The sequence below is a fragment of the Bos grunniens genome, chromosome 11 (assembly GCF_055505025.1).
Source record: "Bos grunniens cultivar Pamir isolate PY7600 chromosome 11, Bosgru_T2T1.0, whole genome shotgun sequence".
In the NCBI taxonomy this organism is placed as follows: domain Eukaryota; kingdom Metazoa; phylum Chordata; class Mammalia; order Artiodactyla; family Bovidae; genus Bos; species Bos grunniens.
In genome coordinates, this window is record NC_141175.1 from 34,671,027 (window position 1) to 34,685,580 (window position 14,554).

The window sequence follows — 14,554 nt, forward strand, 5'->3', positions numbered from 1 at the left end:
CCATACTCTTGGAAAGCAGCCTCCAGAACTGGTTTGTTTATATATTTGCAGACTTGAAAAGCTGGAGAACGAGGTCAAGACCAGCCAGGACAAATTTGATGAGATCACCGTCAAGTGGGAGGAAGGCAAGCAGCGGAGAATCCCTCAGGAGCTGTGGGAAATGCTCAATGCCCAGCAGGTGCACTGCGCAGGGCTGATCGAAGATAAGAACAAGCTGATCAGCGAGTTACAGCAGGCAAGAGCCTGGCCCTGGGTCCCGCCACAGGGGATGGAGCTGGGGGAATGCGTGCTTTTCCTGAATGGAGAAAGGCAGAGGCCTTACTTCGTTACCAAGAATGTGGTACAGCTTGGGCAATACACTTAAAAATATTTTTAGTCAAAGTATGGTTGAATTACTATGTTGTGTTAATTACGGCTGTACAGCAAAGTGACTCAGTTATACATAGATACACATTCTTATTCATATTCTTTTCCATTACGGTTTATCACAGGATATATTGAATATAGTTCCTGTGCTCTACAGTAGGACCTTGTTGTTTCACGCTATACACTTTTTTTTTTTTTTAAAGATTATTGTTTTTAAAAAAGTATATATTTATTGTTTGGCTGTGTCAGTTGGGGCACACAGGCTCTTTAGTTGTGGTGTGCAAGCTTAGTTGCTTGGTAGCATGTGGAATCGAACCAGTGTCTCCTGCCTTGCAAGGTGAGTTCTTGGCCATTGGACCACCAGGGAAGTCCCTCAGGCAATATCCTTTTAACCGGAAGAAAAAGTTCTGTAGTCATTTTAGAATCATTGGCTGCCTAAGAGAAAGATGTCCTGTTGTAGTAAATGCCGTTTCAGGCTTTCTGTGCTTAGTTAAGGAATGGAACAGTCTGTAGTAGATGTGTGCCCATGTTAGAACATGGACATTCGTTGCTCGGCAGGAGCCACCGGGTTTTCTGGGAGCCTGCAGGGAGATGTGCAGCAAGTAGTCCTTTCGAGGTTTGATCCTGGGCTTCTCGTTGAGGCTTTGCCCTGAGCTGAGCCTATGGGCTCCAAACACCCGTGCTTCTCCCTGGATAGGTGAGGAAGAAGCCTATCCAGCACTTTGCCTCTGTGCGGCTGTATTTTCTGGTGCGTGAGCTGATGGGAGGGGTCTGAGGGTGGTCTGGGGGTGGGGGGCTGGCAGCCTCTGGCTTCTGTCTCAGTTGGTGACCAACCTTTGATGTGCTCTTCTCTAGGAGTTAAAAATGAAAGATGACCAGTACGTGAAGGATTTGAAGAAACAGTCAGATGACATCTGCCTGCTCCTGGAGAGGATGGAAGAGCAGGTGAAGAATGTGATGAAAACCTTTCGCCAGGAGCTCCAAAATATCGAGGTAATGGTGTGTGAGAGAGCTGCCCCCTGGTCTGGGAGGAGGCCCACGGCAGGAGGCCCTGGGAGGAGGCCCCTGGGGGGCAGGCTGGCTTGTCCTAACCACCCAGGGAGGGCCCTAGACTGCTGTCATTGCTCCATCTCACTGCTCTCACTGAGGTCTCTGCTCTAGGGTTTCATTCATTTGCGTGTTCATACGTTCCCTCCTCCAACAAATATGCAAGTGTCTACTAAATGGCAAGCGCTGTGCCAGGGGCCAGGCAACAACCAGGGACAAAGTCCTGGGTGGGACCTGTATTCTAGCAGAGGCAGCTACACAGTAGACAGATAGATTACTATGTATGTAATTTGACAGGCGGTGATAAGCGCTTGGAAAGAAGATAAAACAGGGTAAAGTAAGAGGAGTAGAGGAGGGAGATCAGTGTTCCAGAACATCAGGCGGTTTTGAGCCACTTATCCTACGTATTTATGACAGTCAGGGATGTGGGGAGGGGAAAGGGGCGTGCCAAGCAGAATCCAGGAGCCTGTACTCTGGACTGGCCTGAAATGTTAAGGACTGACATCCAGACAGGCCTTTCCAAATATGGAAGAGAGCCAAGAGGCGGGGGCCTCTCTCTTTGGATTAGCACAGACTTATCTCTGCATTCCCATCCACCCCTCTCCACCCCCTTTCTGTGAGCTCCATGCTGCCTTTGCTTCATGGAAACCCCAGCCACTGTGATGCTCTCACTCGAGTCCCAGTGGAATACAAGCCAGGGTTGGCCCTGTGACTTCTAGGCCCTGGCCGTCCCCCACTGGACATAGGACGGCTGGCACACTTCCTCTCACAATCCTTGTGAAGCGTAGGCTTTGTAATAATCCCCATGCAGCTCCTTCCACGGTGCTTTGGGTGAATGAAACCTGACAAGTCTGCATTTGGGTTCGACTTTGTGTGGGTGGAGATGCGATGCTGCTGCTGCTGCTGTCTGAGCGCTCTTTGATGCTGTGGGACCTGCCTGATGAAAGCAGACACAAGAGCCCTTTTTCTTTCTGGTCGCAGAAAGCATTTGAGGTGGAGAGACAGGAGCTGCTGACCAGCAATAAGAAGAAATGGGAGCGGGCCTTACAGGCTCACAACGCCAAAGAGGTCAGGGAGTGGCCCGTGGGGGAGGCGGAGGGGGTGTCAGTGGTGATTCGTAGAGTCTGGGGTGGCTCCTGCTGAGGCTGAATTTGCCAGCTTTTCTACCTTGGGGAAGACTGCTGGAGCTGCACATCCTGACTGCGACTGCCCGGTCGGCAGCAGGGCCCGTGGGCGGCCCCTCTTGTGGTGGTGGTGGTTGGTACCACGTGTGTAGCCCTCTGGTTTCACTGGTCCTGCCGCTCTTGCCTTTGTGTCCTGGGTATCTCCCCCAGCCATGGGTATTTGTGGCCCTAGAAACTGTTTTAAGACATATTCTAAAGGATGTGAGATTATCAATTTATTTCAGAGACGTAAAGAACAAAGAAATAATATGACCAAAATCCATTAGATTTTTTTTTTTTTCTTAGAAATACAAATGTCTGATGGCAGGGTCTGCACTCTTAGAGTCTATAGAGTCAGGACCCTGTTAAGCAATGTAAGCCATGGCCTTCGAGTTCAAAGCCTTGGGGCACAGGGGTTCTGAGAGCAGAGAGACTCCCCTCAGAGTTAGAACAGGGATGGGGCCCGTCCTTCCCCTTGTCTCCCTGTGCCTTTAGCTGGAATATCTGATGAACCGCATCAAGAAAGTGGAGGACTATGAGAAACAGCTCAACAAGCAGAGGATCTGGGACTGCGAAGAGTACAACACGATCAAGATCAAGCTGGAGCAGGACGTGCAGGTGTGACTTGTTTCTCCACCAGGGTGTCTGGGCGGCTTGGCAGACGGAGCACCTGTGAATGTCTCAACCTTAGCTACCACCCATAATATTCTAGAGCTAGTCCATCCAACCAATACTTACTCATTATGTGCTCTCAGTGATCATATCTGAAGGAGCTTATTTACAAGAAACATGTGGAGGAATTCTTTCTGTTAAAAACCAGTGGAAAACTGCCAAGATGCTGAAGGAGTCTGGAAACCATGGCATGTGAGGGATCATTGAGAGAATTGTGCATTTTTGCCAGGTGGAGGGAAAATATCTCTAGGGTCAGGTAATGGTAGGGTGGCCACCATGTGATGGGTGCCTACCATACTCCAGGCACTTAACACACAGTTTCCTTATAGTAACTATAATCCTTGTAGTAACTCGAAGGGGAGAAATCACTAGCGTCATTTTATATGCCATGAAATTGAGGCTCAGAGACAAGGCTGTTTATTTATCTGGTAAATGGTAAGCCCTGGATTCAAACCCAGTTCTGTGTGCCTTGGTAACCTCTGTCTTTCCCAGTATTCCAAACAGCCTCCTGATGCTGGTTGAACATAGCAGTAAGGCAGATTCTGACTCACCATCAGAAAGAACTGCCTCATGGTTGGAACTGTCTAACACAGAAAAGGGTCATCCCACAGAACAGAGCCCTTTTATGTCATAAAGTATTCAGAGGCTGAATGACTGTGTCTGTCTTCAGTGGAGAAGAAGGATTCCTGCAGTGGGAAGGGGGTTAGATTTTCTGGTTTCTAAAGTTCTGTACAAACCTAGGATTCTGTGTTTCAACATCGGTTAAAAAAAATTATCCCTAATTATATTTAGATGTAACATGGTTGCATCTTAACATTCAAGCATGTTCTGTTCATTTCAGTCTTCATCTAGAAAACCATGTTACAGTTTTTCCACATAGCCTTTGGTAGGATTTCAGTTCTTAACTCCTCTTGTAGCTTTCTATAATGAGATTAAATTAAAAAACCCTATTAGGGAATTCCCTGGCAGTCTAGTGGTTAGGACTCAGCACTTTCACTGCCGTGGACCTAAACATTACAAAAAAAAAAAATCCTATTAGACTAAAAATATTTTTCCAGTCTTGAGAATTTTCTTGAGCCTTTCTTAATATTAATGTCAGGGAGCTGAGAGTTACTTACAAGGAACGGTAGACTTTTGTGAAAAAGCAGTGTGGCTTCTGTGGGCTGTACACATTACACTGTTGATGAAAATAGCTATAGTTAAGTTTTCTGAAGTTATCTTGGTTCTATGATTATTTACATGATAGAAGTACATACTGGTCTCTAACAGTGAAATAATGGAACCTCACATTCTTTTTTGTTGTTTTGTTTTTCTTTTTGCAGTAAAGACCTTTAATAAAGATCTACCCTCTTAGCAAATTTTTAAGTATGCAGTATTGTTAATCATGAGCTCTTGGTTGTACTTTATATTTCCAGGACTTATTCACCTTGTACAATGAAACTTTGTAACATTTTGACTAGTACCTTCTCATCTTCCCCTCCTCCGGCCCTTGCTACTGCTACTGCTAAGTCGCTTCAGTCGTGTCCGACTCTGTGCGACCCCACAGACGGCAGCCCACCAGGCTCCCCCGTCCCTGGGATTCTCCAGGCAAGAACACTGGAGTGGGTTGCCATTTCCTTCTCCAATGCATGAAAGTGAAAAGTGAAAGTGAAGTCGCTCAGTCGTGTCCAACTCTTCGCAACCCCATGGACTGCAGCCTACCAGGCTCCTCCGTCCATGGGATTTTCCAGGCAAGAGTACTGGAGTGGGGTGCCATTGCCTTCTCTGCCTCCAGCCCTTGACAGCCCCTCATTGCAAATTCTCCTCTCTGCTTCTTTTTAATTATTTTAGATCTCACATGTAAGTGAGATCATGCAGTATTTGTCTTTCTGTATTTGGCTTATTTCACTTAGCGTAATGTCCTGCATGTCCATTTCTATTGTTGCAAATGGCAGGATTTCCTTTTTTTAAAAGCTGAATAATATGCCATTGTATGTATATAGTGTTAGTTGCTCAGTCATGTCCAACGCTTTTCGACCCCATGGACTGTAGCCTGCCAGGCTCCTCTGTCCATGGAGATTTTCCAGGCAAGAATACTGGAGTGGGTAGTCATTCCCTTCTCTGGGGAAATCTTCCCAGCTCAGCTTCGAACCTCAGTCTCCTACATTGCAGGTGAATTCTTTACTGTCTGAGCCACCAGGGAACCTTTTAAAAATCTATTAGTCCATCATCAGATATTTAGATTGTTTCTATATCTTGACTGAAGTGAATAATGCTGCAATGAATGTGGGAGTGCAGATACCTCTTCGAGTTCCAGATTTCAAATTTTCAGGTTACATATTAATATTACCTGATCAAATAGTAACCCTGTTTTTCATTTTTTGAGAAACCGCCATATTGTTTCCATAGTGGCTGTACCAGTTTGCATTCCTGCTAACTGTAGAAGGATTCTCTTTTCTCCAGACCCTTGCCAATGCTTGCTGTCCTTTGTCTTTTGATAACAACCATCCTAATAGGTGTGAAGTGATATCTCTTTGTGGTTCTGATTTGCCGTTCCCTGATGATTAGTGATGTTGAGCATCTTTTCATGTGCCCATTAGTCATCTTCATGTCTTCTTTGGAGATATGTCTATTCAGGTTCTTTCCCCATTTCCTAACTGAGTAACTTATTGCTGTTCAGTTGTAGGCTTGGAACCTCATGTTCTTAATTCAATGTTCAAATGCTTGAATGAAGTCAAGAAGTTATTGAAGGACATGAATGAAGCCAAGAAGGACATGGGACATGAGGAGATTATAGAGGTTAAGAGATAAGACTAGGGAGGTGAGGAGCAGAGAGGCAGGTAGCCCAGGAGACCTGGCTGTCCTGGCTCACACTGTCTGGATTGACTAGTGGTGAGGTGTGGGTATTTGGGAGACAGACAGATGGAGACTCTCAGAATGAGAACCTGCGTGCAGTTCATCGGTGTAACAGTTCTTCCCTGTGTCAGAATGACTATACTTTACCACATTTTACCCTTGAACTGAGAAAAGGTAGTTGAATCATGGATTACCCATATTGCAATATGTGGAATATTTTAGTAGATTGAATTTTATCATAGTGCCTCTGAGCTGTAGTCATGATAGTAAAGTCAGATAGCATCAATTTTTGTCAGAAAGATATGGCATGCAGCTCACTTCCTAACACTAATTCTTTGCACTGTATCATTTCTAAAATATAGAACCAATTTTTTTTGCAAACCCCCAAAATATAGAAGATCCAGTACCTATAGGTTTGGCTTGATAGGTACAAGAAGTAAAAATAAGAAGGTATACTTTTAAGTTCTTACTACTAGAAAGGTCATATTAACAATGAACAAAGAGAAACCTATAAACATTATATACTCAACAATTTAACCACCGATACCCACCACTCCAAAATAAAAGTGCTAGGAACACTTAGTTCTTGATGTAGGAAGCAACTTTTATTTTTAGGCCTTACGTGCTCATTTAAAATTGGAAAATGGTTTAGTACAACTTTAATGCCAGAATATTAATCACAAAAATTAAATACAAGTTATTTACTTAACAAGTATTGTGAACTTACCTGGTGCAAAGCATGAAAACAAATAAGATACAGTTTCTGTCCTCTAGGACTTTACAATCCTTTGAGTTAGAAAGCAAGGCCGTGAATAGTATAAGTAGTTTAAGAGAGTGAATGAGGGCTTCCCCAGTGGCTCAGTGGATAAAAATGCCACTGCAGGAGACATGAGTTCAGTCCCTGGTCCGGGAAGGTCCCAGGTGCCAAGGAGCAACTAAGCCCATGTGCCACAATTATTGAGCCTGTGCTCTCGAGCCCGAGAGCCACAACTACTGAAGCCCGAGTGCCCTAGAGCCCTCGCTCAGCAACAGGAGAAGCCCACACCACGGTTAGAGAGCAGCCCCTACTCTCCGGAACTAGAGAAAACCCCACACAGCAGCAAAGACCCAGCTGGGTCAAAAATAAACAGATAAATAAAATAAAAATTCTAAAAAACGATAAGTTCATATTTGTTTTTAATGGCCACAAAGGCCAATTTTTTTTTTTTTTTTTAAGAGTGGGTGACAGGGAAGAAAAGGGTAAGCAAGAGTTTGGAATGTGGAATCTGTAATTCCTAACAGAATCCCTGGGGCCCCCTCCACCCCCACAGGTTGAGATCAGTGATAAAGAGGCCCAGTGGTGTCTCTTTATCAGTGATAAAGGTGCCCAGCTGAGAAGGCCAGAGGGAAAGGCTGTACTAAATTTCTGTTCTGCTGGGGCGATGTTGGCTACCAGTATCAGCCTGGGGCAGGAGTTGGCTTCAGAAAGGAGCTCCCTTGCTCCTCCTCCTGACTCAGGAGAAAGAGAAGAGGACGGTGATCCACACCCACAGTCCTTGGAACACTGAAGGATTTTGGTGACAGGTTAAATTATAATCTTTATAAATGATTCTTCCAAACTAAACATGATGTTTTGCCATTAGTCTATATAGAAACACAGGATACAGCTTTGCAAAAATATCTTTGGATAATTGAATAATAAGCACAGACAGTTCTCCAGGCAAGAATATTGGAGTGGGTAGCCATTCCCTTCTCCAGGGTATCTTTCCTGACCTAGGGATCCAGTCTGGGTCTCCCATATTACAGGCAGATTCTTTACTATTTGAGCCACTAGGAAAGCCCTAGTTCCCAAAGAATATTAACAAAAAGCAGGAGTAGATCTTTTCAACAAGAGGAAATAAAATTGGCTAATAAATATTCAACTGCACGCACAAGCAAAAGACTGTAAATTAAAATGATCCAGTGACAGACTATTACTATTATATATATATTTTTGCCCATAAAACTGACTTAGATTTAAGGTCTGTTTTCAGGTCACATCCACTGGCCGGTTAGCTCAGTTGGTTAGTGTGTGGTGCTAAGTTCTTTCAGGTCACAAAGAAAAAGACATGGCCTAATTACTTTTGTTCAGAGTTTTGTAAGCTGTGTTCAACTAGGTGAAATATTGATGATGGTTTCACAAAACCAACAACAAAAAAATGGTGCCAGTGGTATTTTTTTCCTTTGAAGATGTATTATGTAGGAAAAATATTTACATAATGATTATTATGTAATAATCTGCCTTTCAGAATGAAATTCACAGGAGAATTCATATGGTAGGGCTCGCATTTATAACTTACGTGCTCTTCCTGTGTTATAAATATAAAAATTGTTCTATTGCCGAGGTCCAGCCCCAGCTGATCCAGGGTATTCAAAGCGGGGATGGCATCGGCGAGGATCAGGATACAATAGCTTCAATTAGATATTAATTAGAGATGTAAAGAGTAATAGAATGAGGATAGCTCAGTAGGAAAATTCAGTGGAGAAAAGAGGCTGAGTAGCTTGGTTTACGTGGGAGACCAATAAAACTTCAAGACAAGAAGTTTGCACCACTTACGTAGGCCGCAGGCGTCCTTCCGTTCTCCTGAAGGAGAGGAGACACTGAGGCCTCCCTGGTCGGATCTTAGAAGCCCAGGCATAATTAGTAAGCATGGCGGGTTCCACGCTCCAGATGGAGACTCAGCCAGAGTGAGAGAACGACATGGGGAGACCAGTATTTCGAGAAACTGATCCCAATTCTTTATTTTCCATGGTCTACTTTTATACACTGAGATGTTATGCAAAAGTCACGCGGGGTCAGCAGTCCTGACTTTTATCAAAGTCAGGTGCTTCATACAAATGTATACAGAGGTCTTAGGGGTGTTACATCATCTTCTGGCCAGGGGGGCCTGCTGACAATTTATGATCCTCTCCTTGTGACAGTGGTCAGTCAACCAGGACACTTATTTCTCCAGGGGTGATTATTCTTAAAACAGACGCCACCCAAATAAAGTTACATTCCTATAGGGTGAGGGTGTAGTGGGTTTTAGTTAAGGAAAGAATTTACTTAGCCTAAGGTCTAACGTGATTAATATCAAAGGTTAATACTTATTTCTTCTATATATTCATTAATGTGTATAAGGGCAGGGGATGTGGAGACTTAGCAACAAACATTGGCTCAACAAATGAAAAACCCTTCACCAATACAATTTCTAATCAGCCCACTATACTTATACTAATGGTTTTCTAACTTTTCTAAGGAACCTGTTTTTAGAAGGTTTAAAGCATCTCGTGCCTCTCACGGTTGGGAGGCTGTGAGCGATCACATGTGGCCGGACAAGCCTGTCAGGCAGGCTAGAGAACCTTCAGAGGAGTTTGTAGGTTAAAACACTCTTGTCACGCCCAGGAGTTTTTATTAACTGGAGGTCTAAGTTAACTCCTTCTCCGAAAGAGGTGGTGGGGGACAGCCCCCCTTAAAGTCAGAGGTGTAGGTGAGCACAAAGTAGTAAAGTAGGCAGGCTCTGGTTATGGGGGTAGATGCTCGAGGATTTCCAGAGGGACTCCTGAGGCTCGATCCCGCCTTTGCGTATGTCGAGCCTCCTTCCTCATGACCTTTGCCACGGGCTGAGTGCCTCACTCTGGCCCCCAGCATTCTATGGCCCAATAAGTTTGGCAAATGCTGTCTTAGTGACAGGGGCTCATTGCAAAGGAGGTCCATGGACACGGTTAGAGCAGACACCCAGATGCTAAGGGTCATGGGGCTTCCCAATGCCTCGATCCCAGCAAAGCCTGGAGCTCGCTCATGATCGTCCGAAATCCAGAGCAGCTCTGGAGACCCTCCTTCTCTGTGAGTGTTCACACTCTCTCAGATTGTCACCATCCAACAAAAAACTTTTCTATTGGACTTCTGTGCCAGCTGTGCTGAACAGTGGCCTCCCCAGTGTTCAGGGCTGGTCCCATTTGAAGCAGCAGAAATGGTTATGATTGGAGCACAGTGGCATGAATCATCATGACTTTGCCGGAAGAATTGCTGAGAATCTCTTCCCCCAGTGGACATAGCACACAGCCATCCCTAGAAGGTTGCAGGGCCCAGAGCAGTGGCTCAGGCTGGAACCACCCTGGGTAATTGCATTTGAGATGAAGCTGTGCCTTCAGCATCTTCTATAGGCTCGTTGGGATACTGTCAAGTCAGAAATTTCTAAATGAAACTTTAAGCATGCTCAGCAAGAGTGGGGTGTGGCTCCAGGCAGCTCCCTGCTCTGCCCCAGGCCCCCTGCCCCAAGGGCCAGGCCTGCCCTGCATGGTGCTAAGCGCTGACAGGTGGCAAGTTGGGTACTTGCCCACAGTCAGTGGAGTGTGAACCATAAATTGTGGGAATCAATTTACTGAGAACCTTTGAACCTGACTTCTGAGAATCTACTGTAAGAAAGTAAAATACTCCCAATATTTTACATGCAGTACTTCCCGCCATTATTTTATAATATTGAAGATTATCAAAGCAACATAAATGTATTTGTACATGTATAAATGTATATACTATAAGGAAATAATAAAACATCATGGTATATGATAAATATTTCACATATGGTAAATTATAATATAAAAATATTATGTGCCATTGTGTGCTTAGTTGATCAGTCTTGTCCTTTGACAACCCTATGGACTGTAGCCTGCCAGGCTCCTCTGTCCATGGGGATTCTCTAGGCAAGAATACTGGAGTGGGTTGCCATGCTCTCCAGGGATCTTCTCAACCCAGGGATCGAACCCAGATCTCCCGCATTGCAGGCAGATTCTTTACCATCTGAGCCATTGTCCAGACCTTTAATTTGCCTCTAATGATAAATTTTCTAAGAATTCAGGTAGAGACACTTGTTCCTAAGGTTCCTCCGATATGACTTCAGAACAAATGACTAGGGACCCTCTGGTGTAATAAATTGTACCAGGACCAATTAGAATTATTTTTTTAAAAACTTTAGATTCTTGAGCAACAGCTTCAGCAAATGAAAGCAACTTATCAGCTAAACCAAGAGAAGCTGGAGTACAACTTCCAGGTGCTGAAGAAGAGAGACGAAGAAAGCACAGTGATTAAGTCCCAGCAGAAGAGGAAGATCAACCGGTAAGCTCGCATGCAGAGTGTCTTTCTTCTGGGCCTTTCTCTACTGAAAAGAGGGATGGGTATGTACTCTTTTGTAGGAGTAGAAATTGTTAGAAGTGTAACTAATTCTTAGGGCTTCCCAGGTGGTGCTAGTGGTAAAGAACCTGCCTGTCAAAGCAGGAGATAAGAGACACGGGTTTGATCCTGGGGTCCGAAAGATCCCCTGGAAGAGGGCATGGCAACCCACTCCAGTATTCTTGCCTGGAGTAGCCCCATGGACAGAGGAGCCTGGTAAGCTACAGTCCATGGGGTCACAAGACTCAGGTATGACGGAAGCGATTTAGCATGCACGCATAACTAATTCTTATTAAAAGAGGTGTTTTTTTTTTTTTTTTTTCCTTTTGAAAACGGGATACATTCAACCGGTTCTGTCCTCCTGACCCCACAAGCAGTTTACAGCAAAACGAAAAGAATTTACAGCAAAAAGTCTGTCTCCCATACGTCTTTTGTCTGGGTCCTCTGTCCCACCTCTGGATTCGTTTCTTTTCCTTTTTCCAAAATTTCCTTATGCACATACAAGCAAACACAAAGTCTCATGCCCGTCTGGTTTTACACAACCAATAGCATCCTGTACACATTGTTCTGTATCTTCACGATGTTTCCATACCAGTTCATAGAGAATGTTCACGTTATTTCTTACGGTGTCTTATATAACACTGCATAGATATGCTAGGATTTACTCAACCAGGCCCACACTGCTGTGCATTTTGTTGACTTCTAAACCCTTGCTGTTGCAAATAATGCCAAGATAAGTATTCAGTTCAGTTCAGTCGCTCAGTCATGTCCAACTCTTTACAACCCCATGAATTGCAGCACACCAGGCCTCCCTGTTCATCACCAACTCCCAGAGTTCACTGAGACTCACGTCCATCGAGTCAATGATGCCATCCAGCCATCTCATCCTCTGTCGTCCCCTTCTCGTCCTGCCCCCAATCCCTTCCAGCATCAGAGTCTTTTCCAATGAATCAACTCTTCACATGAAGTGGCCAAAGTACTGGAGTTTCAGCTTTAGCATCAGTCCTTCCAAAGAAATCCCAGGGCTGATCTCCTTCAGAATGGACTGGTTGGATCTCCTTGCAGTCCAAGGGACTCTCAAGAGTTTTCTCCAACACCACAGTTCAAAAGCACCAATTCTTCGGCGCTCAGCCTTCTTCACAGTCCAACTCTCACATCCATACATGACCACAGGAAAAACCATAGCCTTGACTAGACGGACCTTTGTTGAAAAAGTAATGTCTCTGCTTTTGAATATGCTATCTAGGTCGGTCATAACTTTCCTTCCAAGGAGTAAGCGTCTTTTAATTTCATGGCTGCAATCGCCATCTGCAGTGATTTTGGAGCCCAAAAAAATAAAGTCTGACACTGTTTCCACTATTTCCCCAACTATTTCCCATGAAGTGATGGGACCGGATGCCATGATCTTCATTTTCTGAATGTTGAGCTTTAAGCCAACTTTTTCACTCTCCACTTTCACTTTCATCAAGAGGCTTTTGAGTTCTTCCTCACTTTCTGCCATAAGGGTGGTGTCATCTGCATATCTGAGGTTATTGATATTTCTCTCGGCAATCTTGATTCCAGCTTGTGTTTCTTACAGTCCAGCATTTCTCATGATGTACTCTGCATATAAGTTAAATTAGCAGGGTGACAATATACAGCCTTGACGTCCTCCTTTTCCTATTTGGAACCAGTCTGCTGTTCCATGTCCAGTTCTAACTGTTGCTTCCTGACCTGCATACAGATTTCTCAAGAGGCAGGTCAGGTGGTCTGGTATTCCCATCTCTTTCAGAATTTTCCACAGTTTATTGTGATCCACACAGTCAAAGGCTTTGGCATAGTCAATAAAGCAGAAGTAGATGTTTTTCTGGAACTCTCTTGCTTTTTCCATGATCCAGTGGATGTTGGCAATTTGATCTCTGGTTCCTCTGCCTTTTCTAAAGCCAGCTTGAACATCAGGAAGTTCACGGTTCACATATTGCTGAAGCCTGGCTTGGAGAATTTTGAGCATTACTGTACTAGCATGTGAGATGAGTGCAATTGTGTGGTAGTTTGAGCATTCTTTGGCATTGCCTTTCTTTGGGATTGGAATGAAAACTGACCTTTTCCAGTCCTGTGGCCACTGCTGAGTTTTCCAAATTTGCTGGCATATTGAGTGCAGCACTTTCACAGCATCATCTTTCAGGATTTAAAATAGCTCAACTGGAATTCCATCACCTCCACTAGCTTTGTTCATAGTGATGCTTTCTAAGGCCCACTTGACTTCACATTCCAGGATGTCTGGCTCTAGGTGAGTGATCACACCATTGTGATTATCTGGATCGTGAAGATGTTTTTTGTACAGTTCTTATGTGTATTCTTGCCACCTCTTCTTAATATCTTCTGCTTCTGTTAGGTCCCTACCATTTCTGTCCTTTATCGAGCCCATCTTTGCATGAAATGTTCCCTTGGTATCTCTAATTTTCTTGAAGAGATCTCTAGTCTTTCCCATTCTGTTGTTTTCCTCTATTTCTTTGCACTGATCGCTGAAGAAGGCTTTCTGATCTCTTCTTGCTATTCTTTGGAACTCTGCATTCAGATGCTTATATCTTTCCTTTTCTCCTTTGCTTTTTGCTTCTCTTCTTTTCACAGCTATTTGTAAGGCCTCCCCAGACAGCCATTTTGCTTTTTTGCATTTCTTTTCCATGGGGATGGTCTTGATCCCTGTCTCCTGTACAATGCCACGAACCTCACTCCATAGTTCATCAGATACTCTATCTATCAGATCTAGGCCCTTAAATCTATTTCTCACTTCCACTGTATAATCATAAGGGATTTGATTTATGTCATACCTGAATGGTCTAGTGGTTTTCCCTACTTTCTTCAATTTAAATCTGAATTTGGTAATAAGGAGTTCATGATCTGAGCCACAGTTAGCTCCTGGTCTTATTTTTGTTGACCTTATAGAGCTTCTCCATCTTTGGCTGCAAAGAATATAATCAATCTGATGATTTCAGTGTTGACCATCTGGTGATGTCCATGTGTAGAGTCTTCTCTTGTGTTGTTGGAAGAGAGTGTTTGCTATGACCAGTGCATTTTCTTGGCAAAACTCTATTAGTCTTTGCCTTGCTTCATTCTGTATTCCAAGGCCAAATTTGCCTGTTACTCCAGGTGTTTCTTGACTTCCTACTTTTGCATTCCAGTCCCCTATAATGAAAAGGACATCTTTTTTGGGTGTTAGTTCTAAAAGGTCTTGTAGGTCTTCATAGAACCGTTCAACTTTAGCTTCTTCAGCGTTACTGCTTGGGGCATAGACTTGGATTACTGTGATATTGAATGGTTTGCT

General features: G+C 44.0%; 1 protein-coding gene across 3 annotated transcripts in view; it reads left to right on the forward strand.

The window, feature by feature from the left end:
- DRC1 (dynein regulatory complex subunit 1) overlaps window positions 1-14,554 on the forward strand; it is a 38,427-nt gene that overhangs the window by 11,311 nt on the left and 12,562 nt on the right. For all 3 annotated transcript variants that reach the window (XM_086325938.1, XM_086325939.1, XM_086325937.1), the window contains 5 exons: window positions 52-235; window positions 1,222-1,359; window positions 2,395-2,481; window positions 3,072-3,194; window positions 11,057-11,196. In XM_086325938.1, coding sequence (XP_086182064.1) covers window positions 161-235; window positions 1,222-1,359; window positions 2,395-2,481; window positions 3,072-3,194; window positions 11,057-11,196 — 563 coding nt within the window. In that variant the 5' untranslated portion in view covers window positions 52-160. The remainder of the gene's footprint in view (window positions 1-51; window positions 236-1,221; window positions 1,360-2,394; window positions 2,482-3,071; window positions 3,195-11,056; window positions 11,197-14,554) is intronic.